The sequence below is a fragment of the Labrus mixtus genome, chromosome 4, assembly GCF_963584025.1.
Source record: "Labrus mixtus chromosome 4, fLabMix1.1, whole genome shotgun sequence".
Lineage (NCBI taxonomy): Eukaryota > Metazoa > Chordata > Actinopteri > Labriformes > Labridae > Labrus > Labrus mixtus.
The window spans coordinates 8,344,839-8,361,785 of NC_083615.1; the positions used below are offsets into that span (position 1 = coordinate 8,344,839).

A 16,947-nucleotide genomic window follows, 5' to 3' on the forward strand; every position below is an offset into this window, starting at 1 on the left:
TATCATATTACTTCTGCTATCTTTCTGTTATATCTCTACTGTCATTATTCAGCATAAAGCCTGAAAGAGCTTGCCCTCTGATAATTCCCCATGTAAAGACTGTTTGGTAACTGGAACAGATGCTACAGATATTATGCAAGGTTGTTGCCATGGAAATCTGATCTTTGCATCATGATCTGTAACCTGTCTTGTGTTTAAAGATAAGGCTGCATGGTTTTGATCCAACAGCAGGAGATGGATACAAAGAAAAACTTACATACAACATATATTTAAAACTTTGCAAATAAAAACATGTGAAGCTCTTTGGGATTCTGCCTGTGTATGACATGCTAACTCACCTAAGGAGAAATGTCACTAGCTTTTTATTCTTACTGTTCATGCTCAGCCTTAAAAACAGCCATATACAATATGATATTGTGCCCACTCCCTATAAATAAACAAGGCCACATTACAAACGCCCACTTGTGTCTAAGTGGATTACTCTGAGAAAAGCACTTGTTGAGAGAAGACTTGCACAGATGTAAGCGCTCCTAGAAGTGTCTAATCTGGCCAGACTGCAGAGCAGCAGGCGACTGCTAACAAGGGTAACTGCAGATTAAGGTCAGACTGCAGCACAGCAGGCAGACAGGAAGACTAATAAATGCCAAACATCATCAGCATCTTTCAGCCCTGCCAACAAGGGATCCTTGTGCTCTTCACAGTCTTAACACTGATTCATGAGCCTGAGCCTGCAGGATCGTTTTCACAGAGATTTCTCCTTTAAAAATAAATAAACCAAACAATCTGTGAACACAATGGCACACATATCACACAAGCAGCACAAGCAGTAAGGAAAAAGACTTAAAGTGTGAGGTCACGCCCTCAGCCTCTCCTCTGTTTGTTAGGTCCAGGTTCAGCTGATCAGCCTGCCAGTGTCTGAAGCCAATCATGTGAGACTGAAGTCGGGGCCAGAACATGTGGGACTTCCTGCTGTTCCGAAGCCGAGGAGGGGAGAGGACGGAAAAACACAAACAGCCTGCAGAGCCACTATACAGGAATATACAGTTTTTCTTGGTTGGAGGTCACATTTGGAATGAGATGATTGTTTATGCTTTTCTTGCTGATGTTTTTTCTTGAAGAGTGAAATTGTTTGTGCAATCATAACATGCGGAAACTCCATTTTGCTGTCAGGAAAGAAGGTAAGGTCTTTTTCGGCTCGGTTGCACACACATCTTTGTCTCATTAATTCCGAAAATGTTCATGTCTTTGCTTAGTTTGAAGCGTTTAAGATAACAACCCTAAAGATGCTGAGAATAAAATGAGGCAACTTATATATATATATATCTATATATATATATATATATATATATATATGTTCTGGTATGAAAATAACAATGACATTTTAAATACAAAACTTACAGTAATCTGTTTTAACACTGTACCTGTAGGTACATAATGAGGTCACATGTGTTTTTCCTGCTTTATGTTTTAGTAGTGTCAGTGAAGCTGGAGGAAACAGACCGATGATGGTTGCTAAAGAAATGAGTAGTGAACACATGGTGAGTCTGTAAGCTCTACATGTTCCTCTTCTTCTCATATTCTAATCTTTTCCTATAGTTTTTTTTTTATAACTGTCCTGAAATTAAAAGTGGGTTCATTAACTGACAGGTTAGATTTTTTTCCATTATAATTATTTTATGTATTTATTTGGTGATATTAGTCTCCTACTTTATTGCCATATTACCATTTAGTGTTTGCTCTTTTGGATTCAAAATAAAGATATGTGAACAAGCTAACTTGTCCTGATGAAGGGCTAGGGCCCTGAACGTCACATGGGCTGATAAATCCATTGACTGTGTATTGGAGGAGCTTCTGGTGTGCAGACTTGTAGTCTTCCTTTTGTCTTTTTGCAGCCAGTACTCTCTCTGTTTGATATTTTTGAATAAGCTAACTCTTATCTTTGTCTCTGTTGAAATGTTTGCCTGCAGTAAAGTGTAACAGAGCAGGTACATTAGCCACGTCATTAAGAGGATCTCTTTATCGACTCATTTTCCCGTTAACCCGACAGGAAACAGAGAGCGAACCGTGGACAGAGAGCCAGAGTGATGAGGACAGTGATGTGGATGTGGATAGCCTGAGTGGTTCAGATGTAAGATTTTTCTTTTAGGTGGTTAAAATAGGTTTGAGAAAGAATCACAAGGTATCATACATCATCATATTTGGATCAAGCTTTGGGTTGAGTGTTTCTTTAAATGTAAAACCAGAATATGAACACACTCAATAAACACCTCTAAACTAAAACAAGACCTTAAATCAGATGTCATCTCATTTACTCATACATCTAAATACAATAATTACTCTGTATCGTTTTTTTGAAGTAATTCAACTTTTCAAAGTTGTTATGAATGCTAAGAGTCTAACAGAGATGTCGTGTTACCTACATTTGAGATTTAAAGTCAGTGTATCTCAGTCATTGTATAAATCTGTGAGTGGTTTAATCTGTGGCCTCCTGCAGTGCTGAGCTGTTTGCTCCATAAGGTAACTTTAAGGTGTTTTCTCTGCAGGAGAGCTGTGCCACTGAGTGGTATCACCACCACCAGCTGGAAACGGACATAGAGGCAGTCAGGACTTTATATTCAGACTCTGCCGTCTCTATCAGGTCCGAACAATTTGGTCTTCTTTGTGACTTTAAGAGGAGAGAAGCACCGCTGCTTTTCTTCATTCATGACATGTGATCTATATTTTCTCTTTTAGGGAGTTTGGGTGGATTGATGATGTGGATGTTGACTTGAATATAAACACAGACGTTTTGGATGTAAGTTGAATCTGAAAATACACTCAATTACGACAGTGCTGCCATGTTCCTGTTGTGTGACATCCTGCACTGTTTAATGTGATTACATTGTTTGGTGTCTACAGCAAGAAGTGGCCGAGGCCTGGAGGATTAATCCATCAGAGCCCATCGTTATCCGTCTGCACTTTTCACTGTCTGAGTACCTGGATGGACCTGGTGAGCATCAACAACCCTGCTGCAAACCAAACGTATTACTTCAAAGCTCTTGTGAGGACCTTTAAGCTAGATATGAAACAGACTGATGCCTCTATGTGATCCACAAAAGCAAACAACGCCATCAACATTTAGATTGATAATTACTGAATAGTTGTTTTTAATACTTGGGCACACTGCAGTGACAACACGCTGCAGAAACAGACTGTTTACATTTTCCAAAGTACAGCTTCAAAGTGACTAGTAAATGGTAAATGGACTGGAGCTTATATGGCGCTTTTCTAGTCTTCAGACTACTCAAAGTGCTTTTACACTGCAGGTCACGCCTACCCATTCACACACTGATGGCAGTGGTTGCTATGTAGTGAGACCATCAGAAGTAACTAATCCCATTCATACGCCGCCGCCGAAGCAGCGGGAGCCATTTTTTGGTTAAGTGTCTCGCCCAAGGACACAGCGGACATGTTGTTGGAGCTGGGGATTGGACCTTCGACCTTTCGTTTGAGAGTCGACGACTCTACCAACTGAGCCACAGCCGCCAGTAGGACTGGCTTTTTAAAATGAGCAGGAATAGATTGTGAAAACTCTACACATGTACAGGATGAGCAAAGAGATAAAAGATATTGCTTTGACCAAAGGGGTGCCAAAATCAACACTTGTTTGAAAGTTCCTCACAGGAACTTTAAGTAACTAGAAAACGATCGTGACATCTCATAGAAGATGTTTCTCACCACAGCACCTTCAGTTGAAGTCTTTCAGCCTTCCAACAAAGATCAGTTCAGTCTTGGGAAGCAACTACAGAAGTGAGTATTCTTTTTTTATTAGTTTTTCTTAACCTAGGTTGTAGTTGAAGGTTTTACGCCCTCTTTCTTTGATGACTAACTCTTATTTTCTGTCCCCCAGTATCCTCACAATATTTCTTTCTCGGGAGTGGAAACATCTGACCAATGAGAACATCGTGGTCCGACGGAAAAGCAGACAAAGCTGGTTCAGGCGAAGTGGAACCATCAAGAAATTTCGAGCGAGACTCAGCATCCGGCTCCCCCCGTCAAAGTATGTTAAACCTCTGCAGTTTGAATTGTGAATCAAAGTATTCTTGGTTCTCCATTCACTTGTTTTATCTCGCACCATGATCAGGTCCGATTATCTCCAGGAATCAGTTGGAGGAAGGATCATTTTACCACCAATGAAACGGAACTGTTTCACCAATCACAAGACTTCCTACAACATCAAGAATCCCACAGGAGAGCTCTTCACCTACACACCCAGTGGAAAGGTGACTTTCCTTCAGCTTCGTTAAAGATATAAAGTCTCTGCCTGGTAAGTTCTCTAAGTGTTTAAAAGTAGTGTTTGTGTCCTTTCCTCCACAGAGGGTGGCGGTGTCTGCAGTCAAGTCTTCAGCACAGCTGAGCACTAAACAGCTGATCGAGCTGCTTTTCTCCTCACAGGCCATCGGGCACTGTAAGACCACCCCGACTCTGCAGCACGGCTTCTTGGTACAGGTACAGCACAAGAAATCAACAGCTATTACAATACATGCATTACATGTGTCTGGATGAGAAACTAAAAAGGAACTCCAGGCAGGAGGCTTGTTATCCAGTTTGTGATGACATGAAGTGTGGACCAAGTGATCTTTGCTGCGCCTTATATCTATAGTCTGCTCATGCACCATTTTCTGAAGTGAAAAAAAGACAAATAATAATAATAAAAAAAGAGAAAAGGGTCAAATAAATTAGTCTGTTTGACTTTGAAGGTCCTAAAAGTATGAAGAAAAAAAATGATATTTTAACTATGTGCAGAGCAATCCACACTGAACCAACTTTTTTCAGTGGAGATTTTTTGATACAATAAAAAGTTTGAGAACGTCTTCTGAGCGGACATTAAGCAGAGTAGTCTCGTTCTATTTTAGAACATCATTCAAAAATCATTCATCAATGACCTTTAGAACCTCAGACCTTAGAGATGACCTCACTGACATCATTATAACACTAAACCATATTGATATTATGTAAGTGTAGGTTCATTTCAACAATGTAACCATTTTCAACATTTTTATAAAAGGGTAAATAAAAATATTCAAGATATCTTCATATTTATTCATCCCCATAGAAAGAAACTATAACGAGATGCAATGAAAGCAAGAGGGGTGACAAGTGGCTCAGCCTTCAGGGACTTGGCCTGAGTGGACCGAGTATGGAAATTGGGACTTGTTGCTGGAGGGGTGCCAGTTGTTGCTCAAGTTCCTTAAGCAATGCACTGAACTGGGTGCATGTGAAGCCCCAACACTCTGGCACTAATGCATTAGTGACATCTTCCATAACAGAGTGAACATTTTGAAATCCCTCTTAGGGATTAAGTTAAAAGAGTATAACATGTTGTCGTTGTGTGCACAGATAATGAGGTACGCTGAGCAGAGACTCCCCACGCTGAATGAATACTGTGTGGTCTGTGATGAGCGACATGTGTTTCAGAATGGCCCCATGCTAAAGGTACATGGCTAAAAAGAAATCAATTCAAGAGACTCATCTACTGAAGCGAAACAAAAAAAAAAAGCTGAATGTCAATTAATGTCCCTGTTTTGTGTTGTGCGTATCAAGCCAGCAGTTTGCAGCAGGGAGCTATGTGTGTTTTCTTTTTATACGTTGGGTGTCATGTCTGGAGCTACAGAAGAGGTGGCCACCGGTGCAGAGGTTAGTAACACACATATGCATTTAAAACAAGTCTGGATTATCTTACTATAAGATTATTGTATTTCCATTCTTTCTTATCCACAGGTAGTTGACTTGCTGGTGGCCATGTGCAGAGCTGCTCTTCAATCTTCACGCAAGAGCATCATATTTGAACCGTACCCCTCTGTTGTCGATCCATACAACCCCAAAACTCTGGCCTTCAGTCCTAAGGTATCAGCCAACCTAATCAAACTTGTTACTGAATTCAGTTGATAAACGGCGTATAAGTTGTTAATTTTTTTTATTTTGAAGCAATCCTCTTGTTTCTATTGTTGCAGAGAAAGAGCTACGACAGGCTGCAAAAAGCTCTAGACAGCGTTTTGTTAATCAGGAGAATGGCCCAGGTAACTAATATTAAAATACATCCTATCATCATGACACAATTTTCACATTTGGCTTAACATTTTTGAGAATCATTTCAAGCAGATGAACATTTCTTAGATGGACAAAATTGTGTTTTTATCCCAATCAGGGCCCATATTCTGAAACAAAGAAGCAAATGGATAAAATAGACCCTCTTGCTCATCCCTTGCTGCAATGGTGAGTGATTCAAAACAGCATCTTAATCATAATTCAATTCAATTTAATAAACTTTTCATCAAATCCAGATGTTTCAAAGGTTAATACCCAGATGTGTTTGCATGTCTGATAACAGGATTTTAGCAAGCAACAGATCACACATTGTCAAGCTTCCACTAAACAGGGTATGAAAAAGTAGTTCACAGCTAGAATCTGCTGTCGTATCGTAGCAGCTGCAAGTTTGACCTCTATAGCAGTTCATGAATGGCTGTCAAAATAAAGATGATATAACATGTTTTATACTTTTTAATGTAATTGTCGATTTTCTTCCATCTTTTTTTTTTCATCACTTGGTTCACAATAGCAACTTAAGTTCATGCAAACACCCCATCAGTTCCTGCTAATCAGCAGCCCCCCCTCCAAAGAAGCTCGCTTTCAAACCGCCAGGAAACTTTACGGCAGCACCTTTGCTTTCCAGTAAGTGAAATAATCAACTTAAATAGAAAGTAACATAACATAATTCTGCATGCATTCTACTAAGACACCTGTTCTGTCTTATTTCAGTGGTTCCCACATTGAAAACTGGCACTCTATTCTGAGAAACGGGCTTGTTAATGCCTCCTATACTAAATTACAGGTAAAACTAACTATCTATCCTTTTAAGTTTACAGTAATACCTATGAAACTTATTGAATTTGAAATGAACTGATTTGGTAGTTGGCCTCATGATTTTGGTCTTTTTGCTGTTCAAGCTTCATGGAGCTGCATATGGGAAAGGCATCTATTTGAGTCCCATCTCTGGCATATCATTTGGATATTCAGGTAGGGATGCACAATGTATTTTCTGTCATAATACACTGCATTAAAAAAAAACAACACACATTTGGTACAAAGATGATGTTTACTTATTGAGTGTGTGCTTTTTTAAAAACAACAGAGATGGGTAAAGGGCAGCACCAAATGCCCTCAAAGGAAGAACTCCTAAAGAGATACAACCAATTAAACCAAAGCAAACAGGTAGGTTTCATATCATGTTTGTCCCAAAGATAGATTTGGTACTGTTATGGCTATTTTAGGATCCTTGCCTTTCACTTACTTTTCTTCACACCCTTAAAAAGGATGTTACCTGAAGCTCAACTTAACACCATCATCTGTTCTATTTAGTGTGTCCTGGTCAAAGGTTATTCAGGCCGCTTGGTCAGTTGGTCATTTGGTCCGTTGTGTCTCTGGGTTGCCAGCAGTGACCCTAAAGGGTGAAGCTAAAGAATCTAACTTTGGATTCAAGCCAGACGTGTTATTCATGTCTAAAGAGTTGATGCATGACGGACAAGTGTTGACACATGTACAAAAGAAGCCTGAACTTAGAATCTGAGCGCATTTTGTCAAAGCATTTGTCGGTGTCTGTTTGGTTGATGTGCCCTCTTGCAAGAGTATTAAGAACAATCTACTCTGCCAGTGTCCTTATCTCTCTTGTCTTTTCAGAAATGACCACCTTCTCTTGTTATTTTGTTTTCATATCTTATTCTGTATTCTCTCCTTGTCGTACAGGACCAGCCTGTGCAGGCCAGGTTCCTGCAAAACAGGAACTTAAACTGCATCGCTCTCTGTGAAGGTAAATTGGACATACTACATAAATCCTGAAAGAGACTTGATGACAAGAATAGATTGTAAACATGTTTTAAAGAAATCTGCACGTCCTCACAGTGATAACTTCAAAGGACCTTCAAAAGCATGGGAACATTTGGGTGTGTCCAATATCCGACTACGTGTGCACACGTTTCCTGTTTGTGTGAGTAAAACACGAAGCAGCAGCGACACATGTAACTACCTGTAAACCTTTCAGCCTGCCAGCGTGATGTGATGTTTTATGACTTTGTATTTTAGATTAATACAATGGTGTGCTTTTGCGTTTCTCAGGTATGAGAATGGTCTGGTGGGAGATGTCCAAATCAACACTCAGGAAGCCAGTATCCACAGGGAAATTATACAAGTGATTGCTTCATAGCCGTGCTGAGAAAACCAATAAGCACACTAGTACAGTATGTCCACATATTGTGATAAGAACGTTTGTTTAATATGAAAACACAGACTGAGAATATGTTTCTTAATGTCTACACAACATAGGGTTTTAATGTTTTGATGAGTGAACATTATAAATTAGCTGCCATTATTTATCTTTTTTTTAATAGAAAGAAAAAGAAAAGAAAAAAACTCACAAAATGCTTTTTTAATAAAAAATCTGTTTCAGTAGATATGCGCAGCTATGTGTTTGGTCATACAACTGTAAAGCTTCTTTGCCTTATACCTTGATCTACAGTGTATTGCATTGTCATTCACAAGACTGATAACTCTTTATTTAAATATATTTTGTACATTTTTATAACCCCACGTTTTTTTAAATAAAGTTTTACAATATTTGCTAATTTTGCTCACTTTTGATTTTAGTTCAGTTGCCTATAATTCAACAGGCCTCTCTCTTATTTGTGTAATACATTAATTTCACCACTAGATGGAGGTCTAACCAATGCCTGTACTTCAAGAGATTTTTCATTGCTAACACAGAGATAATTAACCCACATAATTGTTTTATTGTGGCACTTTTATTTATAAAGGTCGGCCAGTAGTTACTGCTAAAGATGTTTAAAAATTATATAGCATGGTAAAGTCGTTTAAAACTAAGGTGGTGCCTTTGTTGTAATCAACATGAGTAAAATGCACAACTCACAGTATGCACCAAAGGTGTCAACTGTCAAAAGAAATCAAGTATTTCATGGAGGAAATATTTTTTGTTTCTTTTCCCAATGTGTCACAGCCATTATCCAAATGCTTGACCAATATTCTAATAAAGGGAAAACATTTAGTTGTCTGCAATTATTGGAGATTAAAATGACTGTCATAGAAAGCAGATGATTCTCTCGGGAACTAACTGTAATTTTCTCTGAGTTGTATCAACTCAACTGAGAGCCACATCATTGTGCCCATTGTTCCAGTCAGTGATTATCATGGGGTGCAAACTACCCTGCGATGCAGAAATGCACCATTATTACAGTATACTGGTTCCATATGAGCCCCACAGCTGTCTCTTGAATTCTTCGTCTGCATCTGGATACATATCTTTTTATTGTAAGCTCTTGCTTTATGGTTTTATGCAAGTTTGGCATAAACGCAGCAGCCCCAAGGTGTCATTGTCCTCATGAATGTCACTGATTCAAAGGAGGCACAGATGAAGTAGCAGCCTTTTCTGGGTCAGACCAGCAGGCGATGGACTGAAGGGAGGAAAAATGTGAAGTAGCTGAATAGCCCAAAGGAAAGACTTTTCTCGTGGACCATATGGCTCTCTGATGATAGTGCAGAGAGGAAGATGGAAAACCATATACTGCGAGTTTCCAAACTCTATTCTTAATATCTTTGCACCAGTAAGGATGCAAAATCTGCAAAAAGACACATTAAGTATGTCAATAGCCAAAACCAATTTGGCTAAAACAAGGGATTGTGTCAACTGCATGCCTTGTTAAATATCATTTACTCTTATTATTCATCCATATAATTCATGCAACCACATGGATGAATCAAATCACTAAGCCCTCAAGGGTTTAACAAAAGCTTCTCACCAGAAACAACAAACTATTATGTGAGATTATTAAATGTTGCATGTGCCTTTAAGAGCACTATGTCCCACTCTACATGTCTCTCTCTGAGCCTCATATGTGTTTGTTGGCATCAGCTGTCCTCAGTGCTGAATTGAGCAAGGACATCTTTTCCCTCACTTCAATGGGATTAGAGGAAGAAATGCCCTCTTCATACTGCCGGCTGTCATCTCAGGGCTCAGGGACTGCCTGGAAAAGCATTATGGACTGAGGACACAAAGAAGATCAAGATAAGTCTCAAGTTTGGATTACAAAGCTGATCAGTTTTTGGATTCTTATTCTGCGTGAACAAGAAACACGTTTCTGATCTCGGGGGAGATATGCAAGTAATCCGAGGCTGCAGACTCAGAAAAGGCATCCTGCTCTGTTTATTCAATACTTTCTAAGCAATGACTGAACTCAGGGGTCATAGGCAGAGTTCAAATGCTGCAAGCAGCACTGTGATGGAACTTCAGTGTGCGTCATTCAACTTTGATGCCCCATCTTCATCTTCCTCTCCAAAACTTTACCAGGCTGACTTCAGGAGAGTCGATCGCACAGAGGGTAGCAGTTCCTTTCCGATCCCCGGCCTCGCAGCAGACATTCTGCACATGCGAGTGAAAGAAGGAAGCAAGATCCGCAACTTGCTGAGGTTTGCGACAGCTCGAATGCAAGAGGAGGGAGAAGAGAGAAAAGGGGCATTATTGAGGCAGGTAATCTTTACTGGTTCAGGTAGAGGAGTCACCAAGACCATCACCTGTGTGGAGATTCTGAAGCGTAAAGTGGGAGGGCTACACCAAGTGTCCAAGCTCTATTACAAGACAGTGAGTGATGTCTGGGAGAGTCCACAAACAGGAGCTTCAAGTGTATCCATGCAGAGGACAATTCCTTCCATCTGTATCCTGCTTTCCAAAGATCCTCTGGATCCTCAGGAGCCGGGATACCAACCCCCCGAAACCCCGGGTGTTACCAACGAAGGCGCAAAGAGACAAAGAGTTCTGCTCAGGCCAGCTCACAGTCCCTCCTCACACACAGCAAAGAGAGTCTGCCTGCATGACCAGAGTGAATCTTCTCCGCAAACAACCAACGACTTGACTGCAGCACGAGAAAGATTCCAAAATTAACATAAATTATGCTTCAGAGTTGTTTTTTTTTCATTATGTCTTATAATTCTTTGTGGTTTTACTTCAAATTATACATCTGAATATAAACATTTTTGAATGTTCATGTACGCTATAGTGAACAACTGCCTCTGCCTCCAATGGCCAAAATGAAGGACAGTCTCTCAGTTCATATTCACATTGTAGCTCACTGATAATTGATAAAAGTATTTGCAGAAATCATATAGTGCATGCTGACATTTTAATGTCTTGCAACTGTCTTTTACTTTCTTTATGAAAAGTATGCCTAATGAAACTGGTCAAAAATTAGTTATGTAATAACAGAGCTCTTATAATTAACAAGATCCAAAAAAGCACTTGAAAAGCGCAAACATGTTGTACATTCATCCACTCATAATACTGGATCATAGGACCAGAATGCTTTTTCTTTTCTTTTTTAAAATGATGATGCTCTCAATTTTTACCTGCACCGTCAATCAATAAAACTTTGGTGTTTTACAATGTGTGTTTATTTTTCTTTCATTCCAAAAAAGGTAGAAATGGTCAGATGGATCAAGAAAAAAATTTCTGAAGTAGCTGGGGATCGAACTTCTCCTTTCGGTGAACTGGCTCTAGTGAGGAACTGCCTTAACGTAGCACATCAACACCTCTCACCCAATGCAGACTCTCAGCTGTGAACTTTGCTTTTTGACTTCCTTCCATTTGCCATGCACCTTAACTGCCTCTGCTTTATCTGGTTCTTTATCTGTTGTTTCTTATCCATCATTGCACTACGGTCACTTTATTTATCTCATTATTACCTTTACAGTTATATTGTTTATATTAGTTCTGTTGTTCCATTATTCACCATGCACCTTATTAACTTATCATTTAGTATTTGCTTACTTGCACATAGCTCTGTACATATATATTTATTTCTCGTTTACTGCACATAGTTCTGTTTACATCTGGTCACTACTGCACATAGTTATGGTTACATCTGTTTACATCTGTTAGTCTGATCACTGTCCACTTATATCTACTCTTTTATATTTTGTATTTTGTATTTTTAAGTTAAGTTTAAGCTTTAAGTTGTATTTAAATTGGCACTTTATATTTAGGTTAAAATGTTTCGTTTACTTGCAGTGTTGTTAATTTACTGCTCTGTGTGCCTTTGAAAGTTTTTTTTGAATTGAATTGAATTGAACATGTTCATACCAGAGAGGGCAGTTTAAAGTCATGAGATAAAGAAATCACATTGCTTGTATAGCTGTTGACCTTGCGATCTGATTACAAAATAATAATGTATTCATGTACACTTCGGTTCATTTTCTGCTGGGGGCAATTCGTTTGAAATAAGGACAGAATATCGTAAAACATCCAGCACCAGCTTTTAAGTCACTCTGGATAGAAGTCAGTATCTATGGAAGCCCATTTCCGCCAGTAAAAAAAATAAAAATGAAAATAATAAAGTCTCATAATTTCATCTCATTATTTTGACTAATCTCATTATTATTACTTTTTATCTCATAATTTCGATTTTATATCTCATAATTTTGATTTCTAATCTCATAATTTTGATTTTTAATCTCATAATTTCGACTTTATATCTCATTATTTTGACTTATCTCATTATTATGACTTTTTATCTCATAATTTCGACTTTATATCTCATAATTTTTATCTTTTTATCTCATTATTATGACTTTATATCTCATAATTTCGATTTTTACTCTCATAATTTTGATTTTTAATCTCATAATTTCAATTTTTTATCTCATTATTTTGACTTCTATCTCATAATTTCGATTTTATATCTCATAATTTTGATTTCTAATCTCATAATTTCGACTTTATATCTCATAATTTTGATTTCTAATCTCATAATTTCGACTTTATATCTCATTATTTTGACTTATCTCATTATTATGACTTTATATCTCATAATTTCGACTTTATATCTCATAATTTTGATTTTTGTCATTATTATGACTTTTTATCTCATAATTTTGACTTTTTATCTCATTATTATGACTTTATTATTTTCATTTTTATTTTCTTAACTGGCGGAAATGGGCTTCCACAAATAACAGTATGTCAACAACACAGACGAAATGTCAATGAGCAGTTTGCACATGCGCAGTATAGTTAGCCTCTCTCGCGTACGTCGCTAAGACAAGAAAGCTTCCTACATTAATTTTTACCGGTTCGTGTAGCTGGCTGTCCCACATAATGTTCCGAGCCGCCGTCCGACTCTCGGTCTCCGGTGTCCGGAGTTTAACCCGCACGCAACCATGGTGCCAAGGTATTTGTCCATTGGGCTTTTCACCTCTGAAGTAATTGTGTAGCTTGTGGAAGTTTCAGGGCGGAAATCAAGTGTGGCTCTCGACACATTGCTAAGCTAACCAGCCACTTCAACTATCCATTTAATTACATGCCGCACTGTAACTACTATTTTATACAGTCAGATTGTGTGTTTCTCTGTTTAATACTGCCATTCCCTGCATGTACGTGTTGTCTGCTACTCAATAAATGTCACAATGTTAAGCATGGAGGTGTCTGTGTCCTTGTCGTGACCCAGTTAGCAGGCTGTGTCTGAGGCCCTGTGGTTCTTCTGCTGATGTTAGCCCCTAATGCTAATATGCTAACTAGGTTAGTTATGTTTTTTTAGCCCTAGTTATCTTGACAACCAAGTATTGTTTTATCCAGGCATCACTATGATGATAATATCTGTCTCTGCATACTGTAATCTGTTCTGCACGTGTTAAATTTACAAATGCACTCATGTTCACTTCATTTGTCTGTCTACTCACCTTTATATTGTGTAGTTTCTGCTTATTATATGTCTAAAATCATGCACTTTAACTAATGTCAATACTGTCCATTTACTACTCTGTTTTTGTACATTTACATGTAATCTTTCATATTTAATTTATAACCATTTATGACTCTGTTTTTGCACATTTACATTCAATCTTCCATATTTAATCTTCCTATTTCAGACTAGTAATGCTTAGTTAAATCCTGGTTGTATATATTCACATTCTTAGTTTTGATATTTTTAGTACTTATTCACTTTGTATTTAATATTATATTGTGTTTAAATTTGCTAACATTGTGTTTCTTTACTCATATTGTGTGTTTGGATAACCTGCTGCTGTAACGCCACGATTTCCCAGTTTGGGATCAATAAAGGAATTCTATTTTATTCACTAAGCAGTAAACACGCGTTACTCTGTTGTAATGATCATTGGGCTAAACGTTACCAACGCTACAATGACATTTGTCAAGTGATTTAAATAAACTGGTTATTATTTATGACCACTTAATTTAGCTCCAAATCCTGTTAAATGAACCATGAGGACCAAAGTATAAATAGACACTTAAAGGTTGTTTGCATGAGGGTATTCAGCTGATTCAGTGGGTAGGTCATGTCAGGACGTCTGCAGATGCATTACATTACTAGACAGCAGCATTTGTCCTCTTTCCATTTACCTCAGTGAAGATTTCCTTGAACTTGTTTGCACTGCTAAATTACCTAATGCTGTGCGTCACACTGTGTTATTTAAACTTTGGAAGACTATCTTACTAAAAAAAATGTTTTTATTATTCAGCTGCTCTGACCTCAAGGTGTTATTCACATGGGAAAGAAGAGACAGATGAGGAGTTTGACGCCCGCTGGGTCACCTATTTTAACAAGCCAGACATTGACGCATGGGAGCTGAGAAAAGGTATGTTATGGATGATTTTATAAACTATATAACATAATAAAATATTGTGCCAATTTAAAAGTTCAACCGTTTCTGCAGTGTTATTATAAGAAAGTTGCTTTGACTAGTATTGTATGTTAAAGCTGAAACTAAAGTCAGTAAAATAACCAATCAATGATAACATTTGATTTAAAGTTTAAACTTATTGTGCTATTTGTTTATTATGAAACCCATTAGTCTTGGCACATTGCCGCTGCTACTCTTCCTGAGGTCTGCAACATAATTATGACAGATTACATAGAAATAGTCCTACAAAAATATAAAAAATAGAAGCTTTAATACAAGCATGATTATAATTATATATTAAGATGTTTTGTTTGATTTACTACGTAGTTCTGTAATTTAGTAAAATTTCAAAAACAAATTTACAAAGTTTGGTTTAAAACATGCAAAATTCTATTATCATCATATTAAGAGATTTTTGTTTGAAAGGGCTATTTATTGGCCTGTAAGTAAATGAGACTCCTGTTGGGTTTCCATGTCGATAAAACATTTAATGAGATTATTGTCTCAAATGAACATTTGATTCTAGGTACTTTGCTAACATACCACAGCCATCTTAGTTGATTGTTTTTTACCATTTAAAATTGTCAAGGTTCAAATAGTACTCTCTAAATAACTGCGGTGACACATTTTTATCACTACACCAACATTTCCACAAGAATTAATGTAATAAAAAAAACATCTTTCTAAGTTCCTTGCTGCTTGATTTAAGTGCATGCATGCAGCATAACTGCAAGGTTGACAGTTCATATCAGTTTTATATCAGTGTTATATATTTTTACTTTCAAATAATTCCCTAAAAAGGCCAACACCAGTGAAATGTTAGATTGTCACCCTTCCTGTTTTTCCTATCCTGTGTGAGTCTCTCAGCTGTAATACTCATTGGTTCCCATTGAAGTCATAAACCTTTTCAAACAGGCTAGAAATATCATTGTTTCAATGTTGTTACGGGATCAACAATTTCCACTTGCTTCTAGAAACTGTCGTTTTATCAAACATCACTGAAGAAAGTAAAGCTGTTATTGGAAGCTATTTTCAGCCGTGGTTTAGACATTTGCTCACATGCTCCGGAGTATTTTTGGCTCTAAGATGGTGTGTGTCGGATCAACTCTGAATAAACTACAGAACATGTGTTTGTGAAGGAACAAGTCACTGAGTGTCTATCTCCAGAGCGTTAAGGTCTGTCAAACAGCTACCAGGCGGCAGATAATTCTGCACAGAAGAAGTTTTTATATAGTATAAAATAACACCAGCCCTATTGTTTAGGCAACTGACAAATGAAATGAAATAGTATAAGTGCTGATTGTTTTTAATTCTTTCAGGGATGAACACACTGATTGGTTATGATCTGGTACCTGAGCCAAAGATTCTTGAGGCGGCACTGAAAGCCTGTCGGAGGTTAAACGACTTGTCCACTGCCATCCGGATTTTGGAAGCGGTGAAGGTGAGGAAAGAAAGACAGCATCTCAGTTTGAGATAATCCTGGGAACATTACCAATGAGTATCATTTATTGTGGTTGTCAAAGGATTTCAAATCGATTTTACCATCTGTTTTATCCTCAGGACAAAGCTGGCCCTCATAAAGAAATCTACCCGTATCTAATCCAAGAGCTAAAACCAACGTTAGAAGACCTTGGCATCTCTACACCTGAGGAGCTCGGCATTGATAAAGTGTAGAGTAGGTATCTAAGTCCACTGCTAAATCATGTGGTTTATTATTTATTTTAAAGATGGAAATCTGACTGTATTTTTGTTTGTTTCAGATCTGACGACGATCGGCATCATCAGGATCCAGAACCCTTGTACTTTAATGTTTGCCTCATCTAATATGTGTGATATTTAATTTGGCCTTTATTGAGTTCTTTTACTTGTAAAATATTGATGAACCTAATAAAGGAAAATGTACGGTTATTGAGAGTCACAAGCATCGTGGGATAATTGGAATTCTTTGAGTACTTACTGGAGAGCTAGAGCAGAGTGTTGCATGTTATCTGAGTGTGTGGTCCTTCTTGTGTGAGCCACTTTTTGCCACAAGGGAGCAGCGTTTTCAATGTAAATGACATTCTTGTGGTTGCAATCTTCTTTTGAATGTAAATGACATTCTTGTGGTTGCAATCTTCATTACATCTGTTTTCATTTCAGGGACAATTTTCATGCTGACTAAATAAACTTTTACAATTGTGAAGTGGTCTTAGTTATTGTCAGAATTTTTTT

The 16,947-nt window shown here is 37.8% G+C and overlaps 3 protein-coding genes across 4 annotated transcripts; all 3 read left to right on the top strand.

The window, feature by feature from the left end:
- The first annotated feature begins 747 nt into the window (after window positions 1-747).
- On the top strand, window positions 748-8,673 carry LOC132972649 (protein mono-ADP-ribosyltransferase PARP6-like). 2 transcript variants are annotated; one of them, XM_061035633.1, is made up of 23 exons: window positions 748-1,178; window positions 1,472-1,538; window positions 2,048-2,128; window positions 2,544-2,638; window positions 2,734-2,794; window positions 2,899-2,989; window positions 3,723-3,789; window positions 3,890-4,039; window positions 4,124-4,262; window positions 4,357-4,488; window positions 5,380-5,475; window positions 5,584-5,676; window positions 5,761-5,886; window positions 5,994-6,059; window positions 6,188-6,255; window positions 6,371-6,419; window positions 6,599-6,711; window positions 6,799-6,871; window positions 6,987-7,056; window positions 7,172-7,251; window positions 7,783-7,846; window positions 7,939-8,023; window positions 8,152-8,673. In XM_061035633.1, exons 2-23 carry the CDS (start codon window positions 1,503-1,505, stop codon window positions 8,237-8,239), a joined length of 1,923 nt encoding a protein of 640 aa, XP_060891616.1. In that variant the 5' UTR covers window positions 748-1,178; window positions 1,472-1,502; the 3' UTR covers window positions 8,240-8,673. The 2 variants fall into 2 exon arrangements, with proteins under 2 accessions (XP_060891616.1, XP_060891618.1); XM_061035635.1 differs by lacking the exons at window positions 5,380-5,475; window positions 5,584-5,676 and having other exon boundaries at window positions 750-1,178.
- A 1,292-nt stretch (window positions 8,674-9,965) lies between these two features.
- On the top strand, window positions 9,966-11,460 carry LOC132973585 (ribonuclease P protein subunit p25-like protein). Its single transcript, XM_061037131.1, has one exon. It carries the CDS (start codon window positions 10,271-10,273, stop codon window positions 10,982-10,984), a length of 714 nt encoding a protein of 237 aa, XP_060893114.1. The 5' UTR covers window positions 9,966-10,270; the 3' UTR covers window positions 10,985-11,460.
- Window positions 11,461-13,114: 1,654 nt separating this feature from the next.
- Window positions 13,115-16,918, top strand: LOC132972647 (cytochrome c oxidase subunit 5A, mitochondrial-like). The gene is made up of 5 exons (XM_061035631.1): window positions 13,115-13,265; window positions 14,575-14,691; window positions 16,056-16,177; window positions 16,297-16,411; window positions 16,497-16,918. The coding sequence occupies exons 1-4, from the start codon at window positions 13,193-13,195 to the stop codon at window positions 16,408-16,410; spliced, it is 426 nt and encodes a 141-aa protein (XP_060891614.1). The 5' UTR covers window positions 13,115-13,192; the 3' UTR covers window position 16,411; window positions 16,497-16,918.
- The last annotated feature ends 29 nt before the right edge of the window (window positions 16,919-16,947 follow it).